This window comes from Mastigoproctus giganteus, chromosome 1 (assembly GCF_048544385.1).
Source record: "Mastigoproctus giganteus isolate SK-2022 chromosome 1, ASM4854438v1, whole genome shotgun sequence".
NCBI lineage: Eukaryota > Metazoa > Arthropoda > Arachnida > Uropygi > Thelyphonidae > Mastigoproctus > Mastigoproctus giganteus.
Window position 1 is genome coordinate 65,638,854 of NC_143575.1, and position 16,195 is coordinate 65,655,048.

At 34.9% G+C, this 16,195-nt stretch overlaps 1 protein-coding gene across 1 annotated transcript in view; it reads left to right on the top strand.

Annotated features, from left to right (window-relative positions):
• Nucleotides 1-16,195, top strand: part of Tap42 (immunoglobulin binding protein Tap42) — a 95,169-nt gene that overhangs the window by 22,252 nt on the left and 56,722 nt on the right. Inside the window, exon 2 of the mRNA XM_090380388.1 lies at nucleotides 5,251-5,363. Within this exon, the coding sequence (XP_090236514.1) occupies nucleotides 5,251-5,363 (113 nt within the window). The remainder of the gene's footprint in view (nucleotides 1-5,250; nucleotides 5,364-16,195) is intronic.

Here is a 16,195-nt window from a genome sequence, read left to right on the forward strand (position 1 = left end):
ATTTCACCCATCGGTCACTCTCACTCCAAATGTTTGTCTAGTTCAGCCTTAAATTTATTTAAGCTATCAACTTCCACAACAACAGATGGAAGTTCGTTCCACCAATCAACTACCCACTGGCTAAAGGAAAATCATTAATAAATACAGAAAGCAACAATGGACCCAACACTGAACCATGAGGGACTGCACTAATAACATTAGTTCACAAAGAGCAGTGTCCATTGATTACCACTCTTGTCTTCTCCCACTCAACCATCCCTTTATGCATAGCAGAAACTTGCCCTTAATGCCATACTGCTCCAATTTGCAGTCTTCCATGTGCAACAGTATCAAAAGCCTTCCTAAGATCCAAGTATATGATATCAAAATTATTCTTTGCAACCAGTTCCTTTGTGACCACATCATAGTATCCAATCAAATTGGTCAGACAAGACTTCCCCTTAACAAACCCATGCTGTGTCTGAACTATAACTGAAGTCTTGTCTAGATCAGTAGTTCTCGGCACGCGTCCTTAGCCAGGTGGGAAGGAGCAGCAGTGCGTAGCACATGCTTCTTGATTAGACCGGGGTTCGAGCCCATCACCACCAAATATGGAGGATGCGGAAAGGTCAGGGAATGATCACCGCATATTCCCAGAGCAATATGGCCTTAGTTGCTAATGCTCCTAAAAACCAAATAACAATCAGTAGTTCTCAACCTTTTTTTTTGCTTGTGGCCCACTTCTGAGTTCCATTCATCTCTGTGGCCCCACCCCTCTATATTGTTTAATTATAATAAATGTAATATTTATAATAAACATGTACTTTATCAACTGCATTTTTTATTTATAACATGTATTATTTGTTTTTAATATAAGGAATATTAATAATAAAAAAGAGGTTGATTAATACAATCTTTATTTATAATAGAATTTTTACTGATATAATATTTTGTTTATTTACAATATATGATTATGCTCCTAATAAAAAATACTACAATAATATTATTGTCTTAGTTTAATGAGATCCTTGCGGCTGAAGAGAACAAGCAATTTTTTGTATATCTAGTTGCAGTGTTGTTAGAGATAATCGAAGATCACCTCTCTTCACAATATCAAGACAATTATGAGCTTTTGATAGCAGATAAAGAACTTGACTAAATCCAGATTCAACAAGATATGAAGTGGGAAATCCCATAACGAAAACAATTTTGCCTTCTCCTAAAGCTATGGAAAGTTATTTGCAATTTCACTGCTTATCCAGAAATTTTCGTCGTGTTTGAATAATCTAGCTTGGGCTATTATATCACTTTAGCAGTTCAATGAGACATTCTTGATGAGACTCTCGATGTCAACATCAACCTTATTTACCTCAAATGGATCCACCACCCAGTCTGGGATAGTCATCTCTAGCATATCGCTGAACTGAAATTGCATATCATTTTACAAATTCTCCAAGTGCTAAATATACAAAAAGATCATCATCTTGCAATTCTATGTCAAGAGTGGCCAGTGAAAGAAATTGCATTAACTCGCGACATCCAATATTACTCTAGAATAGTTTGAGTTTTCCGAGGAAAGCAGTAATGGCCTCTTTGCAAGATATAAGATTGCAGTTTTTTCCTTGCAACTTTTGTTCAACAAATTCAGCTTTTTGAATATATCTAATAGATAAAATATTATTATTTAATATTATTATTAGTTATATGGTGCAAGGAAGCCCGAGGCTTATGCCGCTCCAGCCAAAAAAAATTCCTGAGAGAGAGAAAGATCCAGCTCAGGACCCTGGGTGTGCCAAACCCATACTCACCACATGTGAGCCCCTGGGTTTAATATGTCACACTTAGCAATGATCTGTTCTCCAAGCTGCTTATCACTTAGAAATGATACAGTACTACCCCATAGTCCAACAAAACAACGAAGGCAATTATCTTTTGATAGCCATCGGACTTCTGTACAAGGGGGGGGTTACATTCCAAAAGCTAACAAAAATACGCCCTTTTTTTTTATAACTATCTGAATTTAATTTTTATAGTAATAATGAGGAAGAATTTGGATTGGGATTCAAATTCTTCCTCATTTCTTTGCAAAGGTTTAAAACATACGATTTTGAAGTGCATTTGATTTGATGTAGTTTACGGCTTTTATTACAATAGCAAGGGCAGCATGCAAATGCCCACCCAATTTTTTTGTAAACAAATGTTGACGGTAGACCATGCAGTGTATGTAAAAAACTTCAGGCACAGCATTTTTTAAATGAGCAATGAATCTCTGTATCTACCTACCATCGAAGCAACACCATCAATTGCACAAGCTATTATGTTTTGTAGTGGAATATAGTATCAACTTTGGATGCTCTTTCACTAAACATTTTTTTTTGCTGTTGGCCTTTTTTGGAAATTATTCATGCAGTTTTTTTGCATCATTTTGTCCTGTGGTGATGGAATAAAACCATGGGCAAGGTACCCAATATTGCTGACATTTTTTTCCTTCGTCATAGTAGCTATGGGTAATCTGATATTAAAATAAAAAAGAAGAAATATGAAATAATACAAATAAAAAAAATACTTTAGTAAAATTATAAAATTTTCATTGTAATACATACTTAAAAACTGAATCAATTATTTAAAAAGTAGTACGCAACAATAGTGAAAAAGGTTGAAACATACTAATGTTACAAATTTTCATTTCAGTATACTGTTCAAGTTAATATTCTAGTACAGGTAACTCTCGTATAGCACAGTAGTTTGGTTCCTGTAGAATCTCGTGTAATGTGAAACAGTGTTATACGGGACTAAGAACCAGTACAAGGGGAGTTACGTTCCAAAATCTAGCAAAAATACGCCTTTTTCTTTCTTCTTTTTTTTTATAACTATCAGAATCTCAATTTTCATAGTAGTAGTAACTTAATATTTTGATTTTATTTTTAGAATAGTAGTAATTTAAATAGGTAATAACTGAACAAATGTCTTACCTTACAAACTGTGATGCTTATATGTGAGTTAATGTACGTTCATTTAATTTTCTTCCTCTTCATTGCTGCTAAGCACAATTATATCTAGATGCTCTTCTGCAGCATCTAGATTTTGTGTACCTTCTGCTCTCTTTAAAAGTCACGAACCACACTCTTCGAAGTCACAGTTATTTTTTATGGTCTCAAACAAGCACAAGTTCAATAGTACAGAACCTAACCCAGGTTCTGTCCTAACAAATTATAGTGGCCCTCCACTTTAAATAATATGCGAAAATCAGAAGAATATTTTCCAGTTAGCAAAATAAAAATAAATTTACGCTTACATACATAGCTTAATTGATACATACTGTAATATGTACATATTAATTGATATTTCTGTTCACTGACTTGTTTTTGGTTTGTAAAATTTAAAATAGTAAAAATGATAAGCAATTAATAACAAAAAACATGGCACGCATAAGTTGCAAAACACGATACTGAGTAATGAATTTCTGAAAATTTATTTACGTTTTTTATATGATTGAATATTTCATGGAAGGGGAAACACATTTCACCATAATAACGTGAAAACCCATAGAATTCCAACTATCAGTCCTATAGCAAATGCAAGATCGAGTTTACTACCCGTTTATAATTGATTACACTAACAGAAAAGACCAATAAACCAGAAACTGCAAATTGTTTTTATTGTTTTATGGTAGTGACCTCTAGAAATGTGCTTTAGAAAAATATCACGAAGGTGATATTTTTCTAAGTCACATTTCTGTGACTCCCTGCTGTTGACTAACGAGTCAACAGCAGGGAGTCACAAAAAGGAATGGAACGTTGAAAATTACATCTAACATAATAGCAGGGTTTTCCCAGCACAAAAGCTCAAAAATACTGTCTTATGCGAGGATTGCTGCAGTTTATCAATCGTGTTAGAGCAGAACCATGTAGAAGTACCGTGTTATACTGGGGTTGCCTGTAGTTAGTATACTAACCAAGACACAAAAAAAAAAGCTGCCAATGAATGTGCATATTATTATTTTCAGTTTTCTAAAAAATCATTTGTGGACAGAATTTATGTTTATAGTTCATTTAAAATACTTTATCATTCAACTAAAGTTTTAAATTTGGTCCTATTTACTATTTGGTAAACTTAGGATTACCAGATCTAAGCAATATGGCCTTAGTTGCTAATGCTTCTAAAAACCAAAATAACCAGATCTAAAATTCAAAAGATAGTACAAAATAGGAAGAACCTAAGACGTTTTTGGTTTTAAAAATGAGGACATTTATAAAATTATATTTACTGTTACAAAATTACAATACATAAACTGCTCAACAGAATTATTGCATCACCTTACTAAATAATGTTTAAATTGAATATATTTTATACCTGAATGGAAAATATTTTCTGGGTTAATCACACAAAATAAACTTAAAATAACTTAAAAGTATTTTACAATTTATTTTCATAACAATAATGAAAATAAATAAAATTTAAAAAATGTAAAAAAAGAAATTATAATTTTCACCCCTTGCATTATTGAAAATGCCTACAAAATTCATGTCTCTAACAACATATTGATGTAAACAGGTAGAAATGGGTCAATTCACATAATGTAAGTTAACACTCGTCCGAGGCGAGAGAGTGGTGGGTGATGTGATAATTATGTGGAGCAGTGTATTTATCGTTACTGCCAATAATCATTAAACTTTTTCATCATTTATAATACCATATTTAATTTATGATTTTAATCTGTCACATTAAAGTAGTGAAAAAATAATCTTTGAATTAAAGAATTTTGCAATTCTAGGAGCAGGCAATTAAAATAAAAAGCAGGACAGAACATGGATATCTATATGAAAGTGTATTTATATCTTTGAATATAAACCAAGCAAATTGGTCCATGGGAACAAACAAGTTTTGGCAGTTTGAATTTTTAAGATTTATGACTGCCCTATTTCTAATTTTTTTAAAGATGGGGAAAATTTTGAAAGTCAATATTCATATCCCTGAACAGAAGTTAAACTAACAGGTCTGTAATTACTTATGTCACCCTTTGATCCTCTGTTAACTGGGGATACGTTTGCACATCTCCAGTCCACGGGGACTTCCCCTGAATCCAAGGATGCTCTCATAATTATGGCTAAGGCTTTGTTTAATTCCTTTGCCGCCTCCTTTAACATAACTGGATAGATCCCATCCACCCCAGGTGGATGGGATCTATCCAGTTATGCATTATTTTTAAATCTTATTTTTTCTTTGGTATTTTGGAATAGATTTATATGTAATAGAAATGTCATAATGTAGGATGAAGTTAAGAAGATTATAACTGATTTAGAGGAAGCCACGCACATGGTCAATATGATTGGTCTATTTAGCGATAACGAAGATTTAGAAGAGGTTTCCACATCAGATATGAAGTAAGTAAGTAAGTTATTTACTTTTCTAATATTTTAAATTGACAGTTTATATTAAAATATTGATGGTTCGTGAAGAAATATGCATCTTGCCGCCCAAGTTTTTATAGTGTTTCTAACAAATTTAATACCAATAATTTTGAAGTTTTCCACCATTTTATTTCATAAAGATTACGTAGCCAGAAGTCAGTATTTAGTTTTAGGTCAAATTGAGAATTGTGTTAAAAACTTTTTGATGTTAATCCATCAAAACAAGTACAATAGTTGAAACTATCTCTTTTATCTAGTGCCTTCTCAGAATTCAATGAAGGAAAGCAGTGATATTTCCAGTCTAATTGGTGGGGGGGGGCAGTATTTATTGGGTTACTGCATTCGAAAATTGTCCTAGTTTTGGGCATACTGTCCTGGAAAAAAAAAAGTTTTCAGGACACAGTTTTTCCTGGTTTTAATGTAAAGCTATTTTTAACTAAATTTACAGTTAAATTATTAAAATATACATAGTTAAATAATAGTAAATTATTATTTTTTTCATACATTTCACATAAGCTATCCATATACTGTGTATTGTATGTGTTGCCATGTGCTGATTGGAGGAATGAATGGGAATATTAGTATTAGTAAATATTAGTATTAGTAATGGCTGCATGGTGCAAGAAAGCCTATGGCTTATGCTGCACTAGCCCCAAAAAAAATAAATAAATACTAATAATTAATAAAAGAAAAGGAAATTAAACCTATCATCCTATGCACTTCCCTGACCCAAAGGTACTATCCAGATGACCTTTGAATTTCCCCAAACTGTCAGCCTCTATCACCCATGTAGGCAACTTATTCCAGTAATTTATAACTCGCTGGCTAAAATAAAACTTCCTGCAGTCCAATCTAAACATTTCCTCCCTTAACTTGAATTTATGTCCCCTAGTTCTAGCATCATTTATAATCATGAAAATTTCTTTTAAAATAATCTTGAAAACTTTAACTATCGTTAACAAGCTCAAAGTGATATAACAACTTGAAAATAGCGTTCCTGGAAAAAAAATTGCTGAAGAATTTGGTATTGGCTAAGAGACTGTGTCAGATATTAAAAAATAAAAAGGATCTATAAAGATGTTTTCTTTAAAATTCTATTGGAAAGTGATAAAAGCAGTGTATCAAATAGACAGACATTAAAGGAGTGTTGCTGTAAGAAGTTGTATTCAGCTATCTATATACTGTGTATTGTATGTTTTGCCATGTGCTGATTGGAGGAATGAATGGGAATATGATAGATATGCAGAAATGAAATGCTTTCATTTGGTTCATATATAGCCATCGATGCTTTTTTTTTTTTTTTTTTTTTTTTAAGAAATCATGAATTATTATTGTTTGCTAATACACTTGAAATGTAATACACTGCATACATGTAGAAAAGGAAAGGAAAAAACTGACTCGAGTAAATAATACAAAGGTCTTTGAGATAACAGAGGAGGAGAAAAAGCAGTATGTACTGGAATTTAAGAACAAGTTTGAGCTTCTGTAGACTGCTCAGGACCAAGATATCGACGAGGAATATTACAACTTTCTGAAAGGGATAAAGCCCAAGAAACCTATAGGGAAACAGAAATCCAAAGAAGAAAAAATTAGTCAAGAAACACTTGTCATGATGAACCGAAGACGACAAATAAAGAGCAAGAAAAACACTGACAGGGAGAAAATTGAGTATACTGAGTTATGCAAAGCCATTAGAAAGAGACTCAGAGAGAACATAAGAAGATTTAATACAAGGAAAGTAGAACAAGCATTAAGGGAAAACAAAGGATTTAAATCAGCAGCCATGAGCAGTAATACAGAAAGACAAATGATACTGAAACTGAAGAATAGCGATGGTGTACTTATAAACAGCAGAGAAGGCATAATTCAAATAGCAGAAGACTACTATAGAGAATTATACAAGGAGCGAGGGAATGATACCAGCAGTGGGGAAGATGGATTGCAAAGTAACAACACATACGACATCTTCCTAATGAGGTAGAACATGCATTGAAGAAAATGAAGAATCGGAAAGCCCCGGAGAAAGATGAAGTTACTGTAGAGTTGTTAAAATTGGGAGGAAGAGACATAACACAAAAACTGGCAAGGCTCTTCACAAAGTGCATTGGAAAAGGTGTGACGCCTAAACAGCGGAATAATACAATCATAGTTTTGCTGCATAAGAAAGGAGATAAATCAGTAATTGGAAATTATAGACCAATTAGCTTGTTATCCCACATCTACAAGTTGTTCGCAAGGGTCATTACTAACAGATTAGAAAGAATACTTGATGAGAATCAACCGAAAGAGCAAGCTGGCTTTAGGACAGGATTCTCAACTATGGATCACCTTCACGTAATATCACAGCTAATGGAGAAAGCATATGAATATAAAACACCATTATGCCTGGCATTTGTGGATTATGAAAAGGCATTTGACTCCATACAGCATAAAGCAATGTTTCGGGCACTGGAAAGACAAGGTATAGCTACACCATATATTATGATTTTGAAGAAAATATATGAGAGTGCTACATCCTTTATTAGACTAGACAAAGACAGTAGCAAATTTAAAATCGCGAAAGGAGTTCAACAAGGAGACACAATATCTCCGAAGCTGTTAACTGCCTCCCTTCAGAAAGCTTTTAGAAGATTAGACTGGTCGCAGAAAGGAGTCAATGTGAACGGAGAGTACCTAAACCATTTACGATTTGCAGATGACATTGTGGTTATAAGCCACGATCCCAAAGAATTAGAGGAAAATCTTAATCAGTTATGCACAGTTAGTAAGGATTTTGGACTAAAGATGAATATGGCTAAAACAAAAGTAATGATGAACAAGTATGCCACGGAAAGGGAAATAATGATTGAAGGAGCAGTAATTGAAAAGGTGGAGTCATATACTTATCTGGGACAAGTTATTAGCTGTAATAATGATAAATGGCTGGAAGTCAAGAGAAGAATAAATTTTGGATGGATAGCATTCAGGAAATATAGTCACATACTGAAAAGCAATATCCCAGTTTGTCTGAAACGTAAAGAGCAACATCCCAGTTTGTCTGAAACGTAAAATAATGAATCAATGTATACTCCCCACCATGACTTATGGAAGTGAAACTTGGGCACTCACCAAAAGAATGGAAGAGAAGCTGAGAACTACACAGCGAAGAATGGAACGAATTATATTAGGAATCAGACTGTTAGATAAGAAGAGAAACACATGGATTAGGCAGCAAACTCAAGTAAAGGACATTCTTATCAAAAGTAAAGAACTAAAATGGTCTTGGGCAGGACACATAGCTCGAAGACATGATGACAGATGGACTAAGAAAATAACAGAATCATACCCAAGAGGAGCTAGAAGAAAACCTGGAAGATAAAGGCGGAGATGGATAGATGAAATTCACGAGTTTTTGGGTAGTAAATGGATGGCCAGTGCTCAAAACAGAAGGAACTGGAAAGTTGCTGGAGAGGCCTTCATCTTGCAGTGGATTGAAAATGGCTGATGATGATGATGACACTGCATACATTAACAAACCTCTTAATTTACTGTGACATTCTTACAGGACTGTTGTGGTAAATTGTGTGGTGTGCATTACCACAATTAATGATGTTATGTGTACAATGTATCACACATTATACATATAACATCATTAAATGTGAGTTGGTTATAATGATTCATGAATATGAACTATATGAATGCCTGTGCTTATAATACTTAAGAATCAATGCATTACACAGTGTTGAATATGCAAACTTTTAATGATCTCAACTTTGCTCATTCTGACATTAATTCTGATCAGTCAGCAAAGTTGGTGTAGAAACATTCCATATATAATTGACACATGGGGGGAGGAGCACGATGTAGAGTAGAAAGTATTTCATAATGATATTACAATCTGAAACTTCTGTAAATGCAATTTAAGTTTCTAGAAGACCTTTAAAAGCTTGGACTGTGGAGATATAATTTAGAAATGAAAGAATGGCGAAGGTAAAGAAAGTCAACACGAGAACCACAGGAAACTTCAGTAAACTTATAAGAGGCAAACTCTTTTCTCGCAGTTTCTTTCTGCATTCTCAGTTAACAGAGGTGTGTGTGTGTGTGTGTGTGTGTGTGTGTGTGTGTGTGTGTGTGTGTGTGTGTGTGTGTGTTATCGGTAGTGGCAGAGAAGTCGATAATGATGTATTGATTAGTTTTTTCCCATTATTAAAAGCAGATTATTGAAGTTCATGATTGTAATGCTTTCACTGCTGAATTTGCTTACAGGTACACTCCCCTAGACTGCCTCAGTAGGTTGTTTAAATCCCCTTCACTTCCTGCTGTTTTAAAATAGGAAAATGACTTCTATAGACGGTGTGTGATATCAGTAGTAGCAGTAGAAGTCAGTTAAAACAGCGGGAAAGGGGAGGGATAAACACCCTAAGACTAAAGCAGTCTAGAGGGGGTCTACCTGTAAGTAAATTTCAGCCCACTTATGAACTCCAATCGACTTCTACTGCCACTACCGATAACACGCACCATCTGTTTACCAAGAACGAAGGGAGAAAGTGTGGCAGCAGGAAACGAGTTTCATTGGTATAAGTTTACCAGTTTTCCGTGGTTCTCGTGTTGGCTTTCTTTACTGCAGCTGAAAGGACAACTTTTGATCAGAGATGACTAAGCTGTGGAAGTCAAAGAGAAAACAGTATACAGTAAACCTTTGCTAATCTGGATTAATGTGGGGGGGGAGTCATCCAGATTAGTGAAGCAAAAGATAGCTTTAAAAGAACAAAAACTTAGAACACAAATAAATGGAAAATTTAATAAATAAAATATAGGTAACGTTGATGAAACTAAATAAAAAAATATCACTGTAGAGCTTTTAAGTTTCCTGTGATTCTCATTTGGCTTTCTTTACCTTTGCCATCCTTTCATTTCTAAATTAAATCCCAAGGGTCCAAGCTTTTAAAGGTCTTCTGGAAACTTAAATTGCATTTATAGACGTTTCAGATTGTAATGTCATTATGAAATACTTTCTACTCTACATCATGCTCCTCCCCCCATGGCCGACCGGGCTAGCCGAATGGGTAAAGTACCTCCCGGCAACCCAAAGGTCGCGGGTTCGATTCCCACCTCGGGCTTGGATCAAAGTACTGCAAAAACCTTGGGAGGTGCAATATGGCCACAGAAGCCGATGCGCCAACAACTACCAAATCAAATCAATCAATCCCCCCATGTGTCAATTATATATGGAATGTTTCTACACCAACTTTGCTGACTGATCAGAGTTAGTGTCAGAATGAGCAAAGTTGAGATCATTAAAAGTTTGCCTATTCAACACTTAGTAAAAATAAATTTCGGCTTTCTCAGAGCGAATTGCAACAGATTTAATAAATATACATAGAAACATACAAAGCTTTCGGTTGGTTAGACAACCTTCTTCAGTTGAAACAAAAACATAAAATGACAGTTAGAATGGAGGCGTGTACTGCAAATCTGGTACGTGAAGCCCGTGGCTAATTGTTTGAGGTTGAAGCCTGTGGCTGTGACGTATGTGGACGTGGCCAGCGCTTGTCAATGGACAGGACTATTGCTTCGGTGATAGGGTGGACTTGACAACCACTGTTCCTGTTCATTGAGGTATTGGAGCATTTGATGTTTAACGATTCCAACCAGGCGCGGCGCAGATAATGGCGGGACTTATCCACAATCACGACATCGCGGTGTGGGTCAATGTCGTGGTGGGTTGCCCAGACGTGCTCAGCAATAGCTAAGTGCTCCACATCCGTCAAACAGATCACCCTCTTGTGTTCGGAAAGGCATTTTTCGAGCCGCCTTCTGGTTTCCCCGAAGTAGCAGCTAGTGCAGTCACGGCAAGAGATGCGGTAGACTAACCCGCTCTGCAGTAGGGTGGGGACAGGTGTTTTTACGTTGGAAATGAGGGATTGTAGTTTCCTGCCTGGGAGTTGGAGGCACTTTATCCCATGCGATTTTAAGATCCTACAGACCTGTTGTGATAGGTTTGGGTAGTATGGGATAAAGGCGCTCGTGGTTGAGTCACTTTGGATGTTTCTGTTGGTCGCATGCCTGTAGGTCACACCTGTCAAGGGTATTGATGGGATAGCCACACCTCGCAAGGTCCGCTTTGACTCTAGCGATCTCTGTGCGCCTCTCACTTACAGAGCTAGAGTGTGTCCAGGCGTAAGTTAGTAAGGTTCGCACAGTGGCAAGAAGTGTAATACATTGATTCTTAAATATTATAAGCACATTCAATTATATATGGAATGTTTCTACACCAACTTTGCTGACTGATCAGAGTTAGTGTCAGAATGAGCAAAGTTGAGCTCATTAAAAGTTTGCATATTCAACACTGTGTAATACATTGATTCTTAAGTATTATAAGCACAGGCATTCATATAGTTTATATTCATGAATCATTATAACCAACTCACATTTAATGATGTTATATGTATAATGTGTGATACATTGTTACGTATAACATCATTAATTGTGGTAATGCACACCACACAATTTACCACAATCCAATTTACCACAACAGTCCTAGTAAGAATGTCACAGTAAATTAAGAGGTTTGTTAATGTATGCAGTGTATTACATTTCAAGTGCATTAACAAACAGTAATAATGATATCATGATTTCCTTAAAAAAAAAAAAAAAAAAAAGCAACGATGGCTTTTATATATGAACCAAATGAAAGCATTTCATTTCTGCATATCCATCATATTCTCATTCATTCCTCCAATCAGCACATGGCAAAACATACAATATACAGTATATAGATAGCTGAATACAACTTCTTACAGCAACACTTCTTTTAGCTTTTTTAATGTCTGTCTATTTGATACACTGCTTTTATCACTTTCCACATAGAATTTTAAAGAAAATATCTTTATAGATCCTTTTTGTTTTTTAATATCTGACACAGTCTATTGGCCAATACCAAATTCTTCAGCAATTTTTTTTCCAGGTACACCATTTTCAAGTTGTTCTATCACTTTGAAGTTGTTAATTATAGTTAAAGTAACGTGTTTTCTTTTTATTCCACTTTTCAATTCTTTAGAACCCCCATAATTATATAAAATATGTTGATTTATGTACATATATACATATAAAGAGGTACACAAATGAAGTGATATAAGCAATAATATCCCTCCAACTCAGAGTCAACAACGATACTGAACAACACGCAAGACAATATAACATATGTTCCATCTCCTCCCCCCTTCTCTCTCTCTGCGCAGTTAGTGACTTATCTGCCTTCCTAAATCCTGTGTCTTTCAAAGTACTCAGCTGTGAACAGAATTTTTCATATTTCGATCTGGATTAACTGTAACTGTATTAGCAAGGGTTTATTGTATTTAGTTTTACTTGGTTAATGAATAATCCAAAACTCTACAAATAGTGTAGAAAGCTAATGTTGCTGACTAGGCATGTTTGCACCTCCAGAGTCAGCAATATTAATGTTGTTAATGACTAGCATAGAGAGAATGTCATTTCTTTAAGAGCTGAACTGAGATCATACATAAAGAAAGGAATAAAGGAACGTGAGAAGAGTAAGACTTCATCAAGTAAGGCTAGTGGAGGTTGATTACGTAAAACATTTACTATTAAGAAAAGCAGTGGGTTTCATTAGTAAGCATAGGTTGAAATAGTACATGAGCAGTAACAAAGGAACAAAGATTTTGAATTAATTCTATTTCATTGTTTTTGCATTTAAGTCTTATTCTCTGTCTCCTCCCCCCCACAAGTTTTATTCTGCATAAGTGTGTAGTAATCATTTTTTACTTTAGTTAATGTTGGGGCAACATGAATGTTCATGATACCATATTAAATATATATTTCATTATTCTATTGTTTTATTGCAATAAAGAATAGCTATATTATTATTATAGTCAGGTCTGCTATAAAGTGGTATATGTGTTCCTAAAAATCTCCATGTTATGGTATTTCGCACATTAAAAACAGGGCTTGTGGGAAAAATAGCATAGGGGCAGAGCACTCAAAAAAAATGTTCAGTGTGGTAAAATACTAAAAAACAAGTTACAAACCCAATAAAATTGTTAACGCAGTATTAGTATTAATAATGGCTGCATGGTGCAAGAAAGCCTATGGCTTATGCTGCACCAGCCAAAAAAAAAAAAAAACAAACACTAATAATTAATAAAAGAAAAGGAAATTAAACCTGTCATCCTATGCACTTCCCTCACCCGAAGGTACTGTTCAGATGACCTTTGAATTTCCCCAAATTGTCAGCCTCTACCCCCCATGTAGGCAACTTATTCCAGTAATTTATAACTCGCTGGCTAAAATAAAACTTCCTGCAGTCCAATCTAAACATACCCCCCCCATAATTTGAATCTATGTCCCCTAGTTTTAGCATCATTTATAATCTTGAAAATTTCGTCCTCATTCATTTTACTCTGATGCTTTGCTGAAATCTAAATAAACAATGTCGAAATTATTCCCTAAATACAGCTCGTGAGTGACCCTTTCAAAATAGCAAACCAGATTTGTTAAACATGATTTTCCCTTTACAAAACCATGCTGAGTATCCTTGAGAATTTCAATTCAATCCAAATGATCCTGAATTCCACACTTGATCATTGCCTTCATGATTTTCCCTACCACTGAAGTCAGACTGACGGGTCGATAATTTCCCACTTCACTCTTAGAGCCACCCTTATGTATGGAAGATACATTGGCACTTTTCCAATCCAAGGGAATCTCCCCAGAGTCTAGTGATGCTCGCATAATTAGCCTCAATGGTTCAATGCACTCACTTGCCGCCTCCCTTTAGATTATAAGGTATATTCCATCAACTCCAGGAGCCTTACTGGCCTGTAGGTTCGAAAGTTTTTTCATTAAATAATCTTTCGAAATTTCAATATTGTTAATTACATATTTTTCAACTTCGCTCCCACAATTTCCCATTTCCACAAAAGGTTTTTCATTTGTAAATATCGATGCAAAATAACTGTTGAGTTCATCTGCAATGGCAGCTGGTGTATTTAATACTATCCCCTTTCCCTTACATAAAGGTCCAGTCTAGTTTGTCCTGCTCTTCTTGGCATTTATATATGCGAAGAGTTCCTTCCCCCCCCCCCTTTGCTCTGTTTGCTAGTGATTTCTCATAAACTGCCTTTGCCTGTCGAACCTTTTCTGTGGCTCTATTACATATCATCTTGTAGCTGTTATAGGCTTCAGTACTTTTTATTGCTCTGTAACTTTTCTATGCCACCTTTTTCTGCTCAAGTAATGTGGCAACTTCACTATACATCCAACTTGGAAACCTCCTCGTGGAGTATTTTTTTAAATGGTAATATGCATTCAAACACAGGTTTAAACATTTTAAATTTCTAATAAATAAATAAATATTACAGTAAATATTAGCACTGTAATATATACATACTAATTAATATTTCTATTCAATGACTTTTTTTTTTTGGATTGTAAAATTTAAAACAGTAAAAAAGATAAGCAATCAATAACGACGAACACAACATGCACAAGTGCGATACTTGGTAACAAATAGGATGCTTAAAAAAATAGGAACGAAAAGAAGATTTTGAAAATTTATTTGTTTTTAATATAATTGAAGAGTTCATGGAAGGGAAAACACATTTCACCAAAATAACGTAAAAACCCACAAAATTCCAGCTATCAGTATTATCACAAATGCAATAAGATCCAGTTTACTACCTGTTTATAATTAGATTGCACTTAACAGAAAAGCCCAATAAACCAGGAACTGCTAATTATTTTTATTGTTTTATGGTAATGACCTCCAGAAATGTACTCCTCTGCTCATGCTATCATGCCCCACGAAATTTGTTTGAACTGAAAAATGTGAGCTCCTGAAAACATGAGTCGGCTTACAATATCTTGTGAATACAGCAAATGACAATGGTGTGTCTCCGACCAATACAACTACAGTAAATGGGAAATATAGCTTTCACACATTTTTAAGCTTCATAAACTTGTATGTATTTCTGCACAGGTCGCTATTTTCAGCTTGGTGCTGGGTTTTGCATTCACCTGATGTTACTCACACGAGCCAATGCGAAAATTACATTATACCCACATTGTTCCCTAATATATTAGTCACGTTTGCACAAATTCGCATTGCCAAAATGTGTGTTATAGCAGAACTGACTGTATAATGATTAAGAACAGAAGTGAGAGTACACATGTTTGAATTTCTTTTTTCTTCTGCATAAATGCTACTTCAAGAAGTAAACAAAAAAAAAACCCATTTAATAATCTCTGTAGCAAGAGTCCATTTATAATGAGTATTTTTTCCCCTCATTATTGTTATTATAACGGACTTTAACTGTATTTTTAGGAAGGTCTATAGCAGGGGTTCTCAACCAGGGGGAGAATTTTAGGGTTTCAGGGGAATTGGGACCACAGATTGACAGACTCAAACTGTTGGAATATTGATCTTTCTACAAACTACAATTCTACAGATTGTACATAATCTACAGGACATCACACTTTATTGGATGTCACATATTAAATTAAAAATAAAGATAAATATATCACTTTTTTATCATTTTTGAAATGCACCCTTTGAGTCAGACAATCTTGGAAAGGGGGGAATGACATTCTGACACAGAGTGAAAAGGTTGCGTGTGGCAGAAAAGGTTGAGAACCACTGGTCTACAGAATACTTCATATATTACTTTCTTTTAAATAAATATTTTTGGGGGACTAGTTTTAAAATATTGCAACATGAGGGCATTCAGAAAATAAAACTAGTGCTGATTGAGAGAGAGAGAGAGAGAGAGATCATATTGGAAGACTTTTGGCACTTTGTCACTGCTTCC